Genomic DNA, 19,908 nt, shown 5'->3' with positions numbered 1-19,908 from the left:
GCAATTAAGATACTGCATTTTAGACAGTTTCATGCGGTGAGTGGGTATATCGTTATAGGCTTGTCGTACCATAGGATTCAACAGAACTGTTATCTGTCAAAAATGATGCCTTAAAATATTAAGTTATCATAATGATTGCATTCTGGAAAGTAGTAAAGACAAAAACAAATCTTAGACGCTGTAATGTGATCATTTATTATTATTCTCAAGGTAGTTATATGCCAAAATTTCAATTTGATTGAAGGCGGAGTAAAAAACTAATTGATTTTTTTGTTGTCAACTGATATTTGGATTGCGCCTTTAAAAAGGGAGTACCTAATTCAAAGTATTTAAGAGGAGGAAGAGAAATGCACAAACAGACCCACGACGGTTCAGATTGCTCGACACCGGAGTGCCCCTGGGCTGTGTGCTCGGCCCCCTTCTGTTCGCACCGCACAACCATGACTGCACTCCCAGACATCAGGAGAGCTCTGTTGTGAAGTTTTGCAGGTGACACATTACAAATGGCGTTACAAGAATCAGAGTTCTTATCAGGGGGAAATCCACAAGCTTGCAGAGTGGTGCACAGAGAACAGCCTAAAGCTCAGCAAAACCAAGAAGCTGATCGAGCAGGTGATTAAAACCGCCCAGAAGATCATTGGCACCCATTTACAGAGCATCAGTGAGGTGGGGTGAAGTGTCTGCACAGTGCCCAACTGACACAAACAAACATCACCCACCCCAGCCACTGTCTGCTCACTCTCCAGCTGTCTGGCAAAAGATACAGATCCTTATTAGCATCAGATGCCGCGCCACCAGACTACAGAGCAGCTTCTATCATCAGGTCGTGAGTTCTGAAGTTCAACCTTTAAAGGGTTAACCAACCAAGCTTGTGTAATATTGTGTCATCGGCTGACACAGTCAGTACCAATAAACAGATGTTAGAACAGCATTCAGTTTTTTCATTTATTATGAGTGAGAGTTTATGTCACTAGATTTGATAGTGTTGTGTCATTCCAAAGACTGTTGCCACTGTTGATAGAAGAACTAAATCACGTTTGTATCAGTTTCATATGGACACATGCTGACTCTGTACAAGTCCAACTTTTAATGCTTTTATAAAAACTGTTTGTTTTAAAAACCCTCTGTGACTGGCAGCACCACACATTAACAGTAAAAAGCTATAAATTAAAGGAGGGTGCAGTTGTTAATTGAGTCTAAACAGACCGTTAAATCATGATCCGTTAACCATGGACACATGGTAAAACAGGATTCGTAACTCTTGTACACATGCATTTCTGTGACTGTGTAATGCTTTTTTTTCCTGAATAGAATACCTTCCCATCGCTGTGAGAATCCCCCTTTGCTTTGTGTCGGTTCCAGCAACGCCCCTGGGACACTCTAAATATTTGATTTGGGCAGGGATTGTTATTGGACTGCTGCTGACTTGAGTTGCAGGGAGTTATCAGAGTGCAGAAAGGACCTGCTGTCTCATACTTTTCTCAGCCGCACAACGGCCACAAAAAAGGCATATCCGATGTTTAGACTTTACTCTAGCTGGCTCTCGGTGCTGCACTATGACTCTGAATGGACCGGGACGGTTTTTTTCACATGGCCTCACTTTGATTTAACATACCTATCAGTAGCAGGAAAGATGAGATGAATTTCATTGTTGCACAGCATATTACTCTCTGTAATACTGGGTTTTACGCCTTAAATCAAAGCAGGAACACATCTGAGTTCTATTTGAATACAGACTTTCCTTTTAATTCAGTAAAAAAAACCAAACCACATGCTACTGGACCGCTCCAAACATCTTTAGTTATTTGAAAGGGCTCCCCATCTTTTTACCAGCAACATATGGGGCAGATTAAGAATAAACTTCAACTCAAAAGCCGGTTAATAACAGATTCCTGGGTGTGTCGAGCATGCTTTCCCCGTCTATTTTCAGGTTTCTGTAAAAACAGTCAAATTTGAGCGCATAATAAACCATTTGAACCATTTCCAGGAGCAGCGGTGGACTCAGGATGTTTGAGGGGCGTTATCACCTTTTCTCCACTGGAAGGGCACCTTAGAGGGCACCGTGTCATGTTTCATCTACCACACACGAATTAAATAGGGGATTCTCACAGTGTTTTTTTGACTTTAAGAGTCCACCAGTGTCTGTCAGCGCCCATTCCACCTGCTCACCTCACCACAGTGGATTGAACGTACTCCCTAATTCAGGCTGTCAAGTGCCTTTGTGCGCTCAGTATGTTGAGAATCATTCATTCACAAAAGACATGGTTTGATGATGTCGCAAAGTAACGTAGGTGTGTAATTATGTTGAGAATAGTTCGCTGACATCCTTCATCACTCTATGGTGCATCATCGGGCGCTGACAGCAAATGAAACGCCCCATTGTTGGAAGCATTAAAGAGAGTACACAACTCCAACAAAGGTCTGATTGTTTTTATACATTTTGAATGTGGAAATGTTATGTATTACAACAAAAAATACTCCATTATGGTGCAGAAATACAGCAGCAAAGTGTACTTAATGTATCAAAAGTAGACCATCATTATGCAGGAGGGGAAAAGAAGTCAGTTTTATATCCTCACATACAAAATCATTGGATTAATTATTGCTGCTGTGTTACAACTGAAGCTGGAAGTCAGTCACAGCTGAGGGGTCCGTCTATATAATGACATAGCAGTAAATTATGTGCGACATACATGTCTCTTGTATAGGTTTGAGTAACTTATATCTCTTATAGTTATTAACAATTTGAGAACATTTTGCATTACAGAGACAGCAAACGTGAACAACAACATATCATAGGTCAAAGCAGAAACAGCAACTGGACAGCAGTTAAGAGGGAGACTCCCTTATAAAATCTTGACTCGTCTTGAGATGTTGAGTCAGGAGAATGTGAAACTTCGTGAAACGCTGTCCGTGACAAATGCATAATCACTTGGGCCTTCCTGTAAATCCAGTGTCTGTTAAATATTGAGTTTTTTTTATTTCATTGTGTAACAAACAGTGAGTCCAAGACAGACGTTTCATAGAGGACACGAGCACATATAACACTGATCACTGTCAACAGAGACTCCAGTCTGCAGTGTAGTTTATACACTTGACTGATCAACCAGAGAAATATCAAGCGACATAAGGCTCCATGATCAAAGTGTTTTAGGGCGTGCTGCAGCCTCCTCAGCACCCTTACTTCCTGGGTCCATGTGCGCTGCTGTGTGAGCAGCGTTTTAAAGTCATAGCTGTTTGAGGTGGAGCTGATTCTAACTACTGTATTTAGTGCTGGTTTGTTTAACATAGGAAAATGCAGAACATTTTATAGGATCATCACATCTTAATCCGGAGAGTGCAAACACATTATGTTATGTGACGCCACAGAAGTGTAAAGTAATGTGAAATTAAAATGTTCAGTACATGTGACGCACATTACTTGAGTCAACGTACTTGGTTATTTTCTACCAGCAGTAGTAGGTGCAAACTTTCCTTGTTCCCTCACTTGGTTTGAAGAGTTTATATTTATTCATTCAATAACAAATACCCATTGTTAGTCCTCACATTTGAAACATCAGGGGGCAGATCCTTTTCCTATATGACCTCCTCCCCTCTGAACAAGCTTCCTGTCATTGTCAGGGGAGCAGACACTGTGTCAGTATTTACGGTCAGATTCAACACTCATTTAGGACAGCTGACAATCGGACATACCAATCATTCCTTTCACTTTCTAAATCCCCCCCCTCAGGCACTCAACTGTTTTGCTACAAAACAACACCAAATATGACTGCAGGATATTCAGGAGCCATTGTAAAAAGACTGTGGATGGACCTGTAGCTTGAAGTGTGAGAGCAGCTGACGACACACAGAGGAAGGGTGGAAATCTCATCGGTCATGTGGTTTAGTTGTGGGAGCTATCCCTGACTGACTGGATAAAAAAGAATCATGTTCACAAATCTTCAGGCGACAATAAAATTGATTCCAGTGTTTTCCCTTGATGTTCATGTAAAAATGGACAGTTGTTCCTTGTGTGTAACAAATGTAACTTTTCATTACAGAGTTCACTCCACTTCCTGTTTCCTTCCAGACATCGAATATCATTATGTCACACCACAATCGTATTCCTTTTGTCTATAGAAAACTGAAATATATCAGTGAATCACTCAGAACACAAACCACAATGACATCCTTCATGCCTCTTCCATTAAAGCTCCCTCTTTTGGAGGACAGTTTAAACCCCACATTCTTGACGATGGCTCCATCTTGTGGACAAAAATTGTAAATCCTTTCCTTTCTGAGCTAAAATATTGGAGCTTTATAAAGGTTTTCCAAGCCTCTTTGATTTGTAAATGTTTTCTTCTTATTTTATTGTGATTACAGGAAAATATGTAAGGCACTCATGTTCTAATGCTGGAATAAAAGATAATGATCTGAAAAAAAAGCGACATAATAGAGCATTTTGGAGGCTGCTGCACTAGATGTTTGTAGGTGTCAACTACTCGCCTAAATGTGCTGGAATTCTATTTTAAGTTAAAATCTATGGCAAGGCTACAAGGCCAAGCAAAATAAATATCAAATGTATATTACACTGACTCTTCTTGCTGAATATGATTTGGATTTGTGCTCATCACAGCTGTCTTCTTCGTTATAGCTGGTAAACCAATCGTGAAATACAGTATATGAACAGTATGTAAGTATATTCACACCATCATGGGTCAGCATGTTTGATATTTAGGTTTGTAAGGTAAATAAAACTGTATCTTTTTAAACAGGCCACTGATCACCTCTGTTGCCCTTTTGTATGCTGTCATATGTCGCTGTTTTGTATTTGTCTAATGCACTATTGCACCTCATGTGTATAGTAAATAATAATAATATGACATTAATCATCATACAGTCACTTTTTAAAGCATTTTTGCACTTGAGAGCAGTTAAATGCACTATTTTTTTTAAAAAAGGCATTTGGTATTGTTGTTGTTCTATGTTGTTTGCACTGTTTGTTTCTTGGGAAACGTTATTTCATTGCACAGTGTACTGTGTATATGGCTGGAATGACAATAAACCCCTCTTGATCTTGAATCTTGTATTGTGGCTTATTTAATTTTTCTTGATTTGGGAATTAATAATTACCTATTATTTCTCATGAGTAAGGATAGGTAATTGGTGTTCCTTGTCATCTTGGGCTGGGTCAGGAGCAATGCTGTGGTTCAAATCCACATTGATAGTGATATTTGGGTATAATAATTCACTTCAACTGGTCTCGGTACATTTATGCTGATTCAAGATATGAATTAAAACTGAAAACTTAGACTTTGCCTTCAAATGGTATTTCACTGTGATGTCAATATATAAAATAATCCTACTTAATTTGTACAGAAATCAAAAACAGTTAGAGATTTTCAGGATTTCCATTTCACAGGAAGTGAATGTATGTCTAGTTCAAGGTACCTTGGGAAAGTACAAACTCGTCCGTGTTTTTTAATAATCTGATCGCTTTACATCGTATACAAAGAGATTTTCTTGTGTCAAACTGTTGTGATTCTTCATGTCAGTCGGATTAATTCTTCTCTTTTTATCGCTGAGAGAGGCTGGCAACTTTTCTGTTCAGTGACGATCAGATTTTTGCTCCTGGATCAGCACCTGAAACCACCACTCCGCCCACAACCCTCTTTTCCGTTCCCGTCTGTCGTCACACACACACACGTTAGCCCTCCTCATGTGGCAGCCAGAAAGCCACTGGCTGTCTGAACACGCTGACACTCAAGCAACAGACATTATGTAGAGCAGGCTGGTGACTGCTCACCGATTAAATCGCTAAACTCATCGAGACATACTCCGCAGGGGACACGGAGCTGCCATTTTGTTTGGAACAAGTCAACAAAAATCTTTACACAATGCTTTAAAAACAATCAGGTTGCTAGCTAACGTAACAAACTCGCAAGGAACACAGAAGATTGTATTTTTTAAAAAAAATTCTGGAACGTTTCTCCGTAGAAAAGCCCTCTGCAACACGTGTAGGTCGTGTTTTGACCAATCAGTTCTAGAGGCTCGAGCAGACGGGTATAAATCTGAGGCGGTTGCCGTAGAGACGCCTGCTACCGAAGAGTTGAACGCAAGAGCCCCTGATATCTCGTAAGGTAATGCTAGCTCGGTAAATGCTTAACAAATGCCATGTTTTTACAAACATTAGCTTGTGTGACGGACGCTGGTGTGTTCCTGCAAACGAGTGAATCATTTGCGAAAGCTGACATCAGTTGACAAGGAGCCCATAACGGTAACGCAACCACATATTTACAGCTAACTGAGGCTGGCTAAACGTTAGATGTGCTAACTAACGGGATGCTTGCTTGGGGGATTCTTGAGTCAAAATCCACCTGGTAAGACTTATTTCGTTGGACAAAACGAAACTGCAGAAATGTAAAAATGACGCGTTTAGCAGTGCCATTTGCCAGTTAGCTAGCAAGCTAGCTAATGTGCACAGAGTCGCCTGGCGGCATTAGCATTTTCGGCATTTTTCAGAATAGCCTCTGTCGGCTAATGTGACTGCGTGCGTTACCATTTAGCCGTTGACATAGCTAGCTCGTCGAACGAAATCGAAGCGAATGAAATTAACGAAGCGAAGCTCTGTTAAATAACTGACTTGCTCCCTCGGTAATCATCATCAACGTCCTCTCTGCAGTGCTAGTTAGCTAACCGCTTACACAAGTTGCTAAACTAACCGGTGGGCGTGGTGGCGGCGGCTTCACGTGTTGGCCCGAGGACTGTCAACAGTGCAGCATGCCGCCCGCCATGCCTGCTGTCAAAACGATGCGTGGCGTTTAAAAAGCAGTGGCACAAGCCTTCAGTTGATATTGGCTTTAAGGTAAATCAGCGTGTCTCCAACGTCTAGATTTTAGTTTAGAGCAGCATTAAAACTCGAGGCAGGTGAAGTGATGATTCACTTTCATATGGCATGTAATGTTACGAATGCACCAACAGATGGACATTAAAAGACAGCCTCGTGTCTTTTCACATCTTCATCCTGGTTTGAAATTCCATGTTTGAATGTCAGTTTTACCTGGAACACGACTACAATAATTCACAAACGTACTAACATGAGTAGTTTGAGTAGCTTCTTTTCTGTCAAGCAGTTACTTGAGAATTGTTTCAGCTCGACATTTTTCAATTATGTCAGAATAATACTGTATATAATATCTGTATGAAATAATTCACATTAAATACCACGTGACCCCTACTCTTTCAACTGACTGACAGACCCAGTACCAGGTTACTGTGACAGCAAGACTGAGGAGCTCATTATTTAGTCACTGAAGAGTGGTTATTACGCCACTTGAAATTCACCTACATGCACCCAACAACCTTTAAAAAAAGGAAATAAAAATCGAAATAAGATGCAGAACTTGCAATGTAAAGTTATTTGGGTTGGATTTCAAATCAGACTAAGTGTGACAATAATAAGAAACGAAAATGACAAAAAAATTTAAGTAGTAAGAATGTCACTTCAATCTTCAGTATAAAGTGAGTTATACCCCCCCCCACACACACACACAATTTTTTTTATCCTCTTGGCTTTTTGCATCATTAAACATTTATATAGAGTTTAGTTGTTTTTTGAAAGGGCTCAGAAGGTTTACTCTGAACTTAGTTCACATGGATACACAATAAGATAAACCTTGAGATCACCCTACTTGTGCCTTCTGTTACCATATGACGCTGTTTATAGGACATACTGTCTGAAGGGCATTGCCTTTTGGAAACACTGAAGTATTTACTTGAAACAAATGTATAACCCTTATTCCCAAAAAATGTAACTATGTGTAAAATATAAATAAAAACAATGTAATCATTTGAAAACTACTTTTTACCAATAGTGTTTATGTAACGTGTTCCTGAGCATGTGTAGTAATATCCTTTATACAGTCATGTGTTTGACAAAGTGAACTCCAGCCCATCCTAATTTGTTGGCAGCTGAGCCTTTTCAAGGATCCCCCTTACATACCCCCAATCATGATATTATCACCTGTTACCAATGAACCTGTAGACGTATGGAATGTTCCAGACAGGGGCTTTTGCAAATTGAGTATATTTCAGAATGATCACATTCTGTTTTATTAATGCACAACGCAGCATCCCAACATCTTTTGGAGTAAGGGCTCAATAATAGTTAATTTGTTTTTCCTGAGCTAAAATGTTGAATGGAACAATATCTGAGACGTGCTGCAGGTGGCAGCATAAGCCATGCTTATGCTCATGCTCTGCTTTCTTGCTGTAAATATCCATTTGACTGGCATTTTTAAATATACGGTCAGTATTGATCTGGGATCTCTTTGGTTTTACATGGGGAGCAATGAAGTGTGCAGATGTCTGGTCAATAGAATAATTTGTTAAGATTGAATGAATTAAAGAGTCGATGTATGTGCACTTTTTTGGCACTGTTTGTTATTTTGCACTACTTTTAGCAGTGCCTCTCTGCCATATGATCAGATATTCGTTTGAGTGAATAATTAATACAGGGACGTTTTGATTTCATAGCCCGTAGGCGATATTGATCATACTGTAATCGACACGCTGTTTTCTCCATATGCCATGCCAGAGAGGTGGATGTGAGTGCTGATATTTTTGGTGCTTCTTGGCATGTTTTTTTTTTTTTCTTTTCAGTTTATTTGTTCGAACTAGATTTAAACCTGCTAGTGGGTGTTTTGGTTCTAGTGCAAGTTGTTGAAGAGCATTAAACACAGGTACAAATGCAGATAATCAACGTAGTTTTGCATGAGATGACAAAGTAGATATTTTAGGATGGAGGCTTGACTTTTTAATTTAAAACTTAGAACAATACTGAAGGGAAAACCATGAATCCCTAACTTCCAGCTATTAAAAGATAAAGCAGGTGTTAAATTGATAAATTGCAGCTCCTGCGATTTGGATGTTAAGACTTTTTCATATTGCAATGAGGACAACATTTCAATTAATTGTTCAGCCCTACTTGTAAGGCATACAGGCAAAATATGTTACATGTAGGACTGAGGAGAAACTGACTGAATTCTTTTGTTTTATATTATCAAAATGTCCTCAATTTACATTTTTACTAAAGCAATGGAAACTGTTATTCACTCCTTGTTTAGGAAAACGTGTGATGAGAACCAAGTTGCAGTACAGCAAACTACCTACACTTTCCCTCTTCATGGCGTTTGGACATCACGATGTCTGATGTGAAAGTGTGTCCCACTGTGAGTGGAAACCCCCCTCCGCCTGAGGTCATAAATCATAAGAAGCCTGGACGTGTAACCAATCAGCTACAGTATCTGGAGAAGGTGGTGATCAAAGCTTTATGGAGGCATCAGTTCTCGTGGCCCTTTCGCCAGCCAGTTGATGCAGTGGAACTGCGTCTCCCAGTAAGCAACAAAATTCTAACTGTGGTATCACAGCAAAACAGTAAAATGTTGAGTTGCCATCATTCTATCAAGCTGTAGGATTTTAGTGTTTGAACCTTATACAAAATGTGGTGAGGACTTTGCCTGCTGGATCAAGTTCCATTCAACTGTGAACTGGTGCATTCATGCCAATCCCTTTGTTGTCTTTCAGGATTATTATACAATTATTACAAATCCCATGGATCTCGGCACTATTAACAAGCGCCTGCAAAACCAATATTACTGGCAAGCACTGGATTGTATTAAAGACTTCAACACCATGTTCACCAACTGCTATGTGTACAATCGGGTAAGAGAGTACAACTTGTAATACATCGATTGCATTACATACTTCTACTATAAGTGCATTTCAGTCTGCCCACACAGACACAGTATAATGGACATACTATAGGAAGATAGCCAGGAGCAAGTTTTGTAATGCAGAAGTAGGTCTGCAAACTGACACAGTGTTAACTAATCCTGGTTAGTGTTCTGTCTTACTGTAATGAGAAAATTCAGATTCACCTAACCGACACTTCTTAAGCTATTACAGTGCTAAAGTTTCTCTTAAAATATATTCTTTAATTGAAACTGGGTCACTATAAGAGTGCATGCTACACTGAGTGCTTTTACCTCCTGGTAATATACTTTTGTATACATTTATTTTCCACAGCCTGGAGATGACATTGTTTTTATGGCCCAGACTCTGGAGAAGCTTTTTCTGCAGAAAGTGTCCCAATTGCCGAAGGAAGAGTTAGAGGTTACATCAATCACTGCAAAGGAACCAGTGAAGGGGAGAAAGATGAATGCAGGTAACTTGCCCAAGATGTTATTGCATATTTTTTGGGGGGGATTTATTGAAGTACGTCAAATTTTCTCTCTACCTGCAGATATATTTGACAATTCACTTTACCTCCTGCCATGCAGGTGCTATCAAGCAGAGATCCCTTGTGTCAGAAGTTGTTCTCCAGCAGACAGTGACAGTCATTCCTCCTGATGTGCCTCAGTTCATCCAGCCCATCCAGCTCTCAGCACAAATTGATGCCACAGTAAGTATTTTACGAGTTCGCAAGCAACTTTCACAGTGTACATGACTTTAAACCTTATAATGAACAGTGTGAAAACATGTAGAGGTTGTCTGTCTTTTTAGCCTGATCGTTACCATGATTGGGTATCATAGAGTTTATGACTCCTTTCTGATGCTTGTGTGTTTTAGTAAGAAAATAAATCAAAATCAGTTTTTTAATTTTGGCATGATTTACATTTTCTTGCCATTTTTAATGAAGCGTAAAAAAATGCAGTCAGAACATTTCCGACATATCCCCTGCAGTAGCTCATTCTGCGCTGGTACGACGGTGGACATCATAAACTTTATTCATACTACGCTACAATAAATGCTTTCTCATGTTAAACGGACTTTCTCCTTTGCATACAATGAGTTTCACAAATTGAATCATTGTGAATGAATACTAATGGTAAATCACATTACAGATTACATAGCCTGTTTTCAGCCTTTAACCAACTTTTTAATGCCAAAATGCCCACCTCTTTTGTACGATTTTAGGTGATATAGTGATTTATTGTTTATGTTAAATCTTTCTCTATTTTTCCAGATTAAAAAAGGTTTAAAGAGGAAAGCAGACTCTACACCCTTCACCACCTCAGTGATCACTGGCAGTGAGGTACCCCAGGCTGAGGATCATTCAGCACCTTGTACATTATTCTCTAGGAGAGGCGGTGGAAGGCCCATTAAACCTCCTATGAAAGACTTGCCGACCTTTGAGGGCAAGAAGGTCAAACTGTCTAAGCAGCTCCGGCACTGCAACGATATCCTGAAGGAAATGCTCTCAAAGAGACACTATCCATACGCCTGGCCCTTTTACACCCCTGTTGATGCAGTTGCGTTGGGCTTGCACGACTACCACAACATCATCAAGCAGCCTATGGACCTGAGCACCATCAGGGTAAGATGATAAAGACTTGTTGGAGTGTGTAACATTCTTTCCCATAATTTCCCGACAGTTTTCGTGACGATGTGTTATTTCCTCAGAAAAAAATGGATCAACGAGAGTATGCAAGTGCAAAGGAATTTGCTGCTGATGTCCGACTGATGTTCTCTAACTGTTACAAATACAATCCACCTTCACATGAGGTGGTCTACATGGCAAGAAAACTGCAGGTATTTTTTTCTTTTTTCGTGTCATCAGTATGGCAGTAGTTAAAGGTAACATAAGGACCAAAAAATGCATTGGGAAAATCCTTAAAACCTAATAAATCTGTTTTTCTCTACGTAAAAACACAATTTTTGGTAGAAACCTATGTTTTGTTATTTAATCCTGTTTGTGGAAAATGTGCTGCAGCAGAAATTTACTTTATAATAATATTACTCCAAGCAGTTGAGTAATATAACATGTTTAATGGTATTTGCTGTAATATTACTACAGTAAAATAAAATTAATTTCAGCTGGCTTTGATCAAGTGCGTCACTGGGACACCATATAATCTCGTTCAAAACAGCTCATAATGATATATGGACATGCTGTACATGGTTCGATCTGCATTTGTGTTGACAGGAAGTTTTTGAAGCCAGATATCTGAAGGTTCCCCAGGAGGCAGAGCATTGTTCCATACCTCAACAGAAGGTTGACAAAGGAAAAGGAGACAGAGTTGGGAGTCAGTCGACCTCAGTAAGTTCTGAAAGTGAGAGCTCCTCAGAGGCAGAGGGTACATCAGAGGTGGTGGCCACACAGCTTGCGGATCTGAAGGAGCGGGTTGGTATACACATGCCAGTAACCGTGCAAAATGGCTTTTGAGAATTCACTCACTTCAGTGCATTTTACTTAATTTTCTCATTAATGGCTGGCTTCTCAGTTGATATCTGTCACGGATCAGCTGAAGAGGCTTACGCAAGAGCCCCTGAAGAAACCAAAGAAGAAAGACAAGCTGAAAAAGGAGAAAAGAGCTAAAGAAAAGCACATCACTAGACTAAAGCACAAATCTTCAAAATACAAATCTATTGTGGAAAAAATAACCAACAGCAAGAGCGCTGCTTTGTAAGTAACCCTTATTGTTATTTTAATGTGGTTTATATTTTATAGCTATCATATTTATATGTTTTATTCTAAAACCATGGCTAACGTTATATGTATTGCATGTATATCTAGGCAAGGCAACAGACCTTTAAAACGTGAGGATGAGCTCGCATCAATTCCAGTAACTTACCAGGAGAAGAAGCAGTTGAAATTGGACATCAACAAGTTGCCTGGCGACAAACTGGGCAAGTTGGTGAACATCATTCATGCCAGGGAGTCCTGTCTGCGGGGCTCCACTCTAGAGGAGATTGAGGTTGACTTTGAAATGCTTAAGCCTTCCACACTGAGAGCGCTGCAGAGGTTTGTTGCAGCATGTCTGAAGAAATGCAACAAGAACGTTAGCCGTAAGTCCAGCACATTTTTTTTTTTTCCCCAGAATCAGATTTAACTGTAACTTCAGCACTTCCTGTAGCTTAATTTGCAATGAGAATGGAGAGTTTATATCTCCTCTGTCCTGCAGAAAAGAAGCTGGTGAAGCCCACAGGAGGAATGAAGACTGTGAAACCTAAGGATGCTGGTAAATCTCAGGTTGCCAGTAAAGAGCAGAACCTGATCAAGAAAAAAAAGCCGGCAGGTATGAACTGAATTTAACAGTGCAATCATCGGAATAATGCTTTCACATCTGAGATGTAAAATTACACATTTTTTTTTCCTTGTTTGCAGCTAAAGTCATTGCGTCTCCTGACTTCAGCTGCCCTCCATGCCTCAGCGAAAGCAGCAGCAGCAGCAGCAGCAGCAGCAGCAGCAGCAGCTCGTCTTCCAGCTCCAACAGCAGTAGTGATTCTAGCAGTTCTGATAGCAGTGACTCTGAATCAGGTTAGCTGCTCTGCCCCTCAGCGCTCTGCCCTCGCCAACCCTTGTCAAACCCGACCCTTCGACCCTTTTATAAAATAAAGAGATAAGCCATAGGCACAATTCACCAGGGCGACTTACTAGCACATTTCAAACCCCATTTGTCTTGGTTAATATATATTTATATATGATAAAAATATTAAATAGTGTTATATCTTTGCACATTCATGAGGCATTTTCTCTTTGTTTTTAATTCCCACACACACTTTCAATAACCTGTAATTACAGAGGAGGTGCACATGTCTTTTCTAATGACATTTCAGACTATTGGGAGGAAAAAAAATAGAAGGTTTATTTTTTATCTGCAAGGGCATCAATAAGTCAACACTAAAGGAAAAAAATGAATATCATGCTGAAAAGCAGAGTTTCATCGCCCTCTGTGGCTGAATGTTTATTGCACCTCAGGCATCACTCAGAATCACCAATGGGTGAGAAGCGTTGCTTTGTTTCCTGTAACCACACCCCACAGTTGTCTTCTGGGCTCATGATTTACATCAACCACCACCAAATGTTTGTAAAATAAGCAAGGGGCCAGTATATTTGTTTCACTCACCAGCTCCTTAAAAAAAATGAATGTTGAGTGGCTGGAAAAATAAGATATTCACTGGCCATTAAGCAAGTAGAGAATAGAGGTAATTTAGCACCCTGGTCATATCACAAATTCTGGAAAACACTTCTGCAAGACAGCAAGTTGAAATACTAACCCACTGGTGCTCAGCCAAACAAGATTTCAATCAATGGATATTAATAAATAAATATTTCTGAGTTTTGTATGATTACCTCAATATAGTCAATAGAAAATTCTGAGCTTGAATTTCTAATGTAATAAATACAATAACTAAATGTACAGGATTGTGTTATTCACATATCTTTCAATATTAATCAAGAGAAATGAATTACATCAGCGGTTTTTGAGAGAAAATGTCTGATGCCTGCCTCTGTAGACTGTGATCTACAACTGTGAATGTCTTTCAGTGCCAAAAACAAAGAAGCAGAAAAGCAAAGACTCTTGCCAAAAGCTTAAGAAGGTGAATACATTAATTATTTCACTGCTGTAATCAAGACATTTGTGGTTTTGCAGCCTTGCTGGCGACAATGAGAAGTAAGAATGTGATCTCTTCTTAAGTCGAAGGTTGCTCGTGCTGCCTGCGGTAAGCAGATATCGGACACTAAAGACTTGACAAAAGCCTCAGTCAAGACGTGTCAGCCTGCTGTGCAGTCCTCGGTAGCACAAACCAAAAGCCACCCAACACACCATGATGCCGACCGGACCAGTAAGGAGCTGACTTTATCACCTCCAGGTACCGCCACCCTCTTTGTCCTTCAAATAACAAGGAATTATGATTTGTCAGAATATAAACAAATATTTACACTTGTCTTTTTTCTTGTCCTTTTTTTTTTTATTCTGCATTAACTCCTCATTCCTTCCCAGCCTTTTTGTAGCATTCCTGTTCAGCAATCTACATAGTTCTACATTATGAATGGTACATTAATATCTACATGAACCTTCGTGCAGCACCGCCTGTTCACCTCAGGCTGCCTGTTCCTCTTAATTGTCCCATATGCTCAGCGTCCTTCAGAAACACAAGTTCAGGAAGTGGAAACTGACTGACTCTCAGTTGTAAATGGGCTGGGCAGGAAAATGCAGGATCGGTCAGTTGCTCCTGGTTTTATGTTTGATGTCCAGCTATGAGGTGTTAAAAATCAATATCTACCATCTCCTGTTTGACAGATTTGTCTGCCCTTTTGTCCCCCATGGCATCTCCAGGAGTTCTGATGGACTGGGCTGCTACCAGATTTGAGGTACTTCTAATGAAACAACAACACTGTACAAACACTGTCGGCCGTTGTGACGCAATTGATTTGTGAATGATTTTAACGCTTTTGTCAACGCTGAAATGACCTGCGTATCAAAAAGATCACACAGGTCAGTGTATTCAGTGGTAAAGATTATATGGATTTAGAAAAGTGTTGCCTTACTTCTGACCTCTTGGGTCATTTGGCTGTGTGATTTAACTTGAAATTAAGATATTGGGGTAGCTGTTCAATCATTTTCAGCAAAGTTGCATTTACAAAGAACTTTGCTCCTTGGCTGTACTCAAAGGGCAACAAAAAATGGCATCAGCCCATTATCTAACAGTTGCCTTGTTTTCAGTAAAGTTCAGGTAAGCATAAAAGCTGCACATACAAATTAAATGGTCTAAATCAGAGGTCTGAAACTCAAACTAGCTTAGGGCTACTGCTGGTATTTGCATCTCGTAGGAGGGCCACTTCAGCCTTCAAGTAATACAAGAAAGCACAATATTTCAGAAACCTTTACATTGTTAACATAATAGAAAACACAAATGCCGGTGGCAGTTTGAGATCCCGGGTAGAGAGAACAGAGTAGCTAAACTATGAAATTTGTTTTAAAAAGTATTCATGGTCCATCACATTTGCAGTAGGAAAGATCCACAAGCAACATGACCTATAGTGACATTTTCCTATACTGTGCCATGTTATTTGCACAACTATAATATCTGGAAATTTGAATCCGTAGCATATGATAATCATAGTGTACAGCACTTTTATATGCTGACTACTTTGCTGATTTAAGTATGAAGATTTTAATGTTAAAACTAAATCTCACCTTTCAGCAGGGACCGGTTCTGTCCCCTCTGAGAGAGAGCCCATGGCAATCCAACGAAGAGACAAGTAAGTCACTAGAAGGCCATTCATTTGACGGTATTATTATATATTTTTTTGAATGACCTTTTCTTTAGCAGAACACTGACGTTTGTCGTGACTGTGTCAGATTTCAGATACACTGAGGATCTTCCTGACAGTCAGGTGACAAAGGTGCCTTACACCAACACAGCAAGTAAATCTGCTGAAGAGGAAAAATCCCACGTTCCCAAAAAGGTTGGCATTCGTTAATTGGATGTACTGATATTATCCATCGCTGTTGTCTTTTCTTGACTTTTCCTGAATTCTGCAGCTCAGGATGCAGAGGTTGGGTTGCGCCACACGTGATTTAAGTTTAGATGGAGAATTAAAAATGAGAAACTACAGTGACATTAGTTCAGTCACATACTTTTATGCCCCCCTAGAAGCTAAAAATCAATGATCGAAGCTTTAAATCTGATCTTCGTTAGTGCCACCCCCTCTCACCACGCTTGATATTTATTGCAGATAAACATGGACATTTTTCTTGTTTAGGACCTTGTTCTGAAAAACGCTGAGTCTTGGGCGAAACTGGTGAGACAGTCGGTCACTCCGACTGCGATCAAGTCCTCGAAAGAAAGCTTCCAGCAGTTCCGTAAGGCGGCAATAGAAAAGGAAGAACGTGAAAAAGCACTTAAGAAGAAACAGGAGGAAGGAAACAAGGAGAGGGAGGCTCCCGAAAAGAGCAGGTACAAAATTGTATTCCTTTATTTGATATTATCCTTTATATACTAAACTAAAATGTACCGCCCAAAGACGAGGATTAAAAGATGCCAAGACTACATTGTTTCAGCATAATTTAAAATCCCAGTTTTTGATTTAAAGAGAGCAGCTTCTCATTAACAGGACATTCTCCTTCTAGCTTACCAGGTCCATGTAAAGCTGAAACGAACCCACAACCTTCTAAAGAAGAACCCGATTCACCAGAGAGCATTTGCAAAGACACTACCTCAGAATCTCCTAAAGATGTTGAGCAGCAAATGTCACCCGAGTCTCCCACAGAAATACAAGCCGTGACCACGCAGTCCTCGGTGGACAGGGACCGAGAGATGGCTCGCAGAAAGGAGCAAGAGCGTCGCCGGCGAGAGGCTGTGAGTTCCTTCATCTGAGTTTTAGTGTTGTATTGTTCCGGTATCGGTAAAAAGGCCTTTTAACAACTGTTGTGTGGTTTTATTGTTCTCATTACAGATGTCTGGTATTGACATGACTATGCAGCGGGACATCATGACTTCATTTGAGCTCAACCTGGATTAAAACTGGGGAAAAAAGCTCCTTCGTGCAAGACTTGTGTGTCATCTCAGAGAATAACTGAGCTGTTCGTTCTTTCCTGGGCACAGAAGACGACTTTACGTCAACCATATATATGTTCTTGAGAATTAAAATATAAAATGTTAATTGTGAAAAGAAACGCAGAATAGTATTAAACGGGCCCTGCCCTTAATTTGTATTTGAAATGGTTGTTAAATGTGTTCACTGACGCACTATTAAATGTGAGGTGATTGGGACGAGGCACTGTGGAAATTTAAACCTGCATCACATCATTTGGCGTGCTTTTTGTTTGTTTGTTTGTTTGTATTATTTTTTTGAGTCCTCCCGCCTTGATGCCAGTATGACAAGCTAATTAATGCATCCATACACTGTAGTTAAAACCCCGCCTTGCTGTCTTGTTTGCTGAATTGTGCAGTGTTGTTTTGTTCTTCTGTTAAGTTACCCTGTTAGATGAACCTTTTTGCCACCATGTTTCATTTTATCCTCACTCAAAAATATACTATGTAAACAAAACACTGATTTCTGTGAATATGTAACTCGCACGCGCTGCAAAGTACGTTTTGAACAAAGATCGGTTGGTCTCCTCGCCAAAGTTTCCAACGTGGGAAAAGGAATTGAATAATCTCAGTTCCTCACTTGCTTGACTACTTGAAAAAAAAATGCCATACACTGTGTTAACTGTACATGCACTGCACTTTGTTGTTCATACAGTTCTGCCTGTTCCAAAATTGTGTTTTGGAGATTATCAACATATTCTGTATGTTACAGTTGTATATGCTCGAATAAATAATTTCATTTCTTTTTTTTTCTTTTTTTTTTTACTCAAAATAAAACTATTTTCACTAAGCAACCTGCATCAGCTCGTCACTGCATCCAGTTATAATCTGGTTCAGGTGTCAACTCGTGTCTGTGTTCAACACTTGTGATGATGGATAAATATGGTTGCAGTCGTTGACAGATTGATTTGTAGTGTTTATTACAGAACGCAGGTTTTACGGAAACACTGGGCTGGAAAACATCAAGCCAATCTGGCAACACTGTTGTTGGAGGACTGTGTACGTATGAGGAGGACGGACATTTAGTCTATGATTGAGTCTATTTAACAATTATTTAAATAATAAAAAACAAAACTGGGTATGTCAGGTGGTGAGAAATCCCACTGGTCACTTTCCTGTTTGGTAACGATGCCCTCATGTGATGCTTCACTTGTTTTCTTCAATGTTTGTCAAATAACGTCGAATTTCTTTTCAAATTCAACATGATTTTTTTAAGGGAACATATGAGAATACATAAACAAATGATGTAGAAGAGAAAGAGCGTAAAAGACAGTGAAAATCTGGGGAGGGGTGGAAGGGTTAATTGATAAATATATGCGAAGACCATTTTAATTATTTAGGTGACTGTTGCTTATTAATGATTTCACTTTTTTCCCCCCGTTGTCATCTTTGTGCTTCTTGTATTTGGATCTGAGGAGTACAAAGGTCTTAATCTGTGACATGTCCAGTCACGTGAGGGATTAGGCTAATCTGACATTGTTAACCTGCTTAATGTGGGTGTTGCCTCGTCTGGGGGTTTTGTTCACCGACACCATAATTGACCTGCAGCACACCTGTGACCGCATTACAGCTGATATAATATGAATGCGTCATACCCACGGCCGTAGCCAGGATTTTAAACAATACTGAGGTCATTTCCCCACAACTCCACCTCCAACTCCACCTCCACCTCCATCCATCCATAGAGAACATTTTAAACAATATATTCTTAGTGCTGTATCATAGTTGTAGCACTTAAAATTTCCTACTAGTATAAATCTGTCTACTTCTCTGCATTTTGACAGAACCAGTAATCATTTAGGAAATAATATCAGTGTATCAAGTAACAAAGTGGCCAATTAATTAATGGTAAATTTATAGTTAGGTAGATTTAGTTCAGTAATATCACTGTTAAAATTCAATGAAATGGTTCTTAAAACTTTTATTATGCAATTGTAAAGGTTTAAACATCATCCAATTAGTGTTTATAAATGAACTACACCGCATTTATTAACAATTTACATTGTTATGAACATAAAATACAACTTTCCAGTAATTAATTAGTAATAAATAGTTTGTACCGCATTTCATTCCTTGTTACCAGTGAAATTTCAAGTTTAATTCACTATAAATTTGCCATTTTAATGATAGGATAGATATTATAAAGTCTGACCAAATATATACATTTATTATAGAAATATATTTATTTATGTGTAAAGATTTCAAAAGACCCAAAAAAATATACCGAGGACATGACCTCCGTGTTATTCCTGGTCATACCTGCTCTGGTGACACAGTTAATATTGATCCCTAACCCTTAAAATTCAATGAAATGGTTCTTAAAACATTTATAAAGCAATTGTAAAGGTTTAAAACATCATCCATGCAATGTTTATGAATGAACTACACAGTATTTATATATAATTTACAGTGTTATGAACATCAAATGCAACTTTCAAATAAAGAATTAGTAATAAATAGTTTGTAACACATTTCATTGCTTGTTACCAATGAAAATTTGAGTTTAATTAACTATAAAAAATGCCATTTTAATAGGATAGATAT

At 39.2% G+C, this 19,908-nt stretch overlaps 1 protein-coding gene across 7 annotated transcripts; it reads left to right on the top strand.

Annotated features, from left to right (window-relative positions):
* The first annotated feature begins 5,700 nt into the window (after positions 1-5,700).
* Positions 5,701-18,109, top strand: brdt (bromodomain, testis-specific). 7 transcript variants are annotated; one of them, XM_030434056.1, is made up of 20 exons: positions 5,701-6,119; positions 9,105-9,374; positions 9,565-9,702; positions 10,066-10,204; positions 10,320-10,441; positions 11,006-11,356; positions 11,443-11,571; positions 11,966-12,079; positions 12,264-12,445; positions 12,557-12,828; positions 12,945-13,058; positions 13,148-13,300; positions 14,312-14,364; positions 14,463-14,637; positions 15,069-15,139; positions 15,973-16,060; positions 16,131-16,237; positions 16,535-16,728; positions 16,902-17,130; positions 17,228-18,108. In XM_030434056.1, exons 2-20 carry the CDS (start codon positions 9,183-9,185, stop codon positions 17,291-17,293), a joined length of 2,889 nt encoding a protein of 962 aa, XP_030289916.1. In that variant the 5' UTR covers positions 5,701-6,119; positions 9,105-9,182; the 3' UTR covers positions 17,294-18,108. The 7 variants fall into 7 exon arrangements, with proteins under 7 accessions (XP_030289916.1, XP_030289910.1, XP_030289914.1 ...); XM_030434050.1 differs by having other exon boundaries at positions 5,703-6,114; positions 11,966-12,163; XM_030434054.1 differs by having other exon boundaries at positions 5,703-6,119; positions 11,966-12,163; positions 15,105-15,139.
* Positions 18,110-19,908: the final 1,799 nt, after the last annotated feature.

This window comes from Sparus aurata, chromosome 11 (genome assembly GCF_900880675.1).
Source record: "Sparus aurata chromosome 11, fSpaAur1.1, whole genome shotgun sequence".
In the NCBI taxonomy this organism is placed as follows: Eukaryota; Metazoa; Chordata; class Actinopteri; order Spariformes; family Sparidae; genus Sparus; species Sparus aurata.
This window is presented reverse-complemented; position numbering and strand designations above follow the sequence as displayed.

Excerpts from the sequence above, each read along its gene's own strand:
- brdt (XM_030434050.1), top strand. The coding sequence starts at position 9,183 with ATGTCTGATGTGAAAGTGTGTCCCACTGTGAGTGGAAACCCCCCTCCG. Across the intron at positions 12,164-12,263 it reads TTGCGGATCTGAAGGAGCGG|TTGATATCTGTCACGGATCA; the intron begins GTTGGTATACAC and ends CTGGCTTCTCAG. Across the intron at positions 15,140-15,972 it reads GGGCTGCTACCAGATTTGAG|CAGGGACCGGTTCTGTCCCC; the intron begins GTACTTCTAATG and ends CTCACCTTTCAG.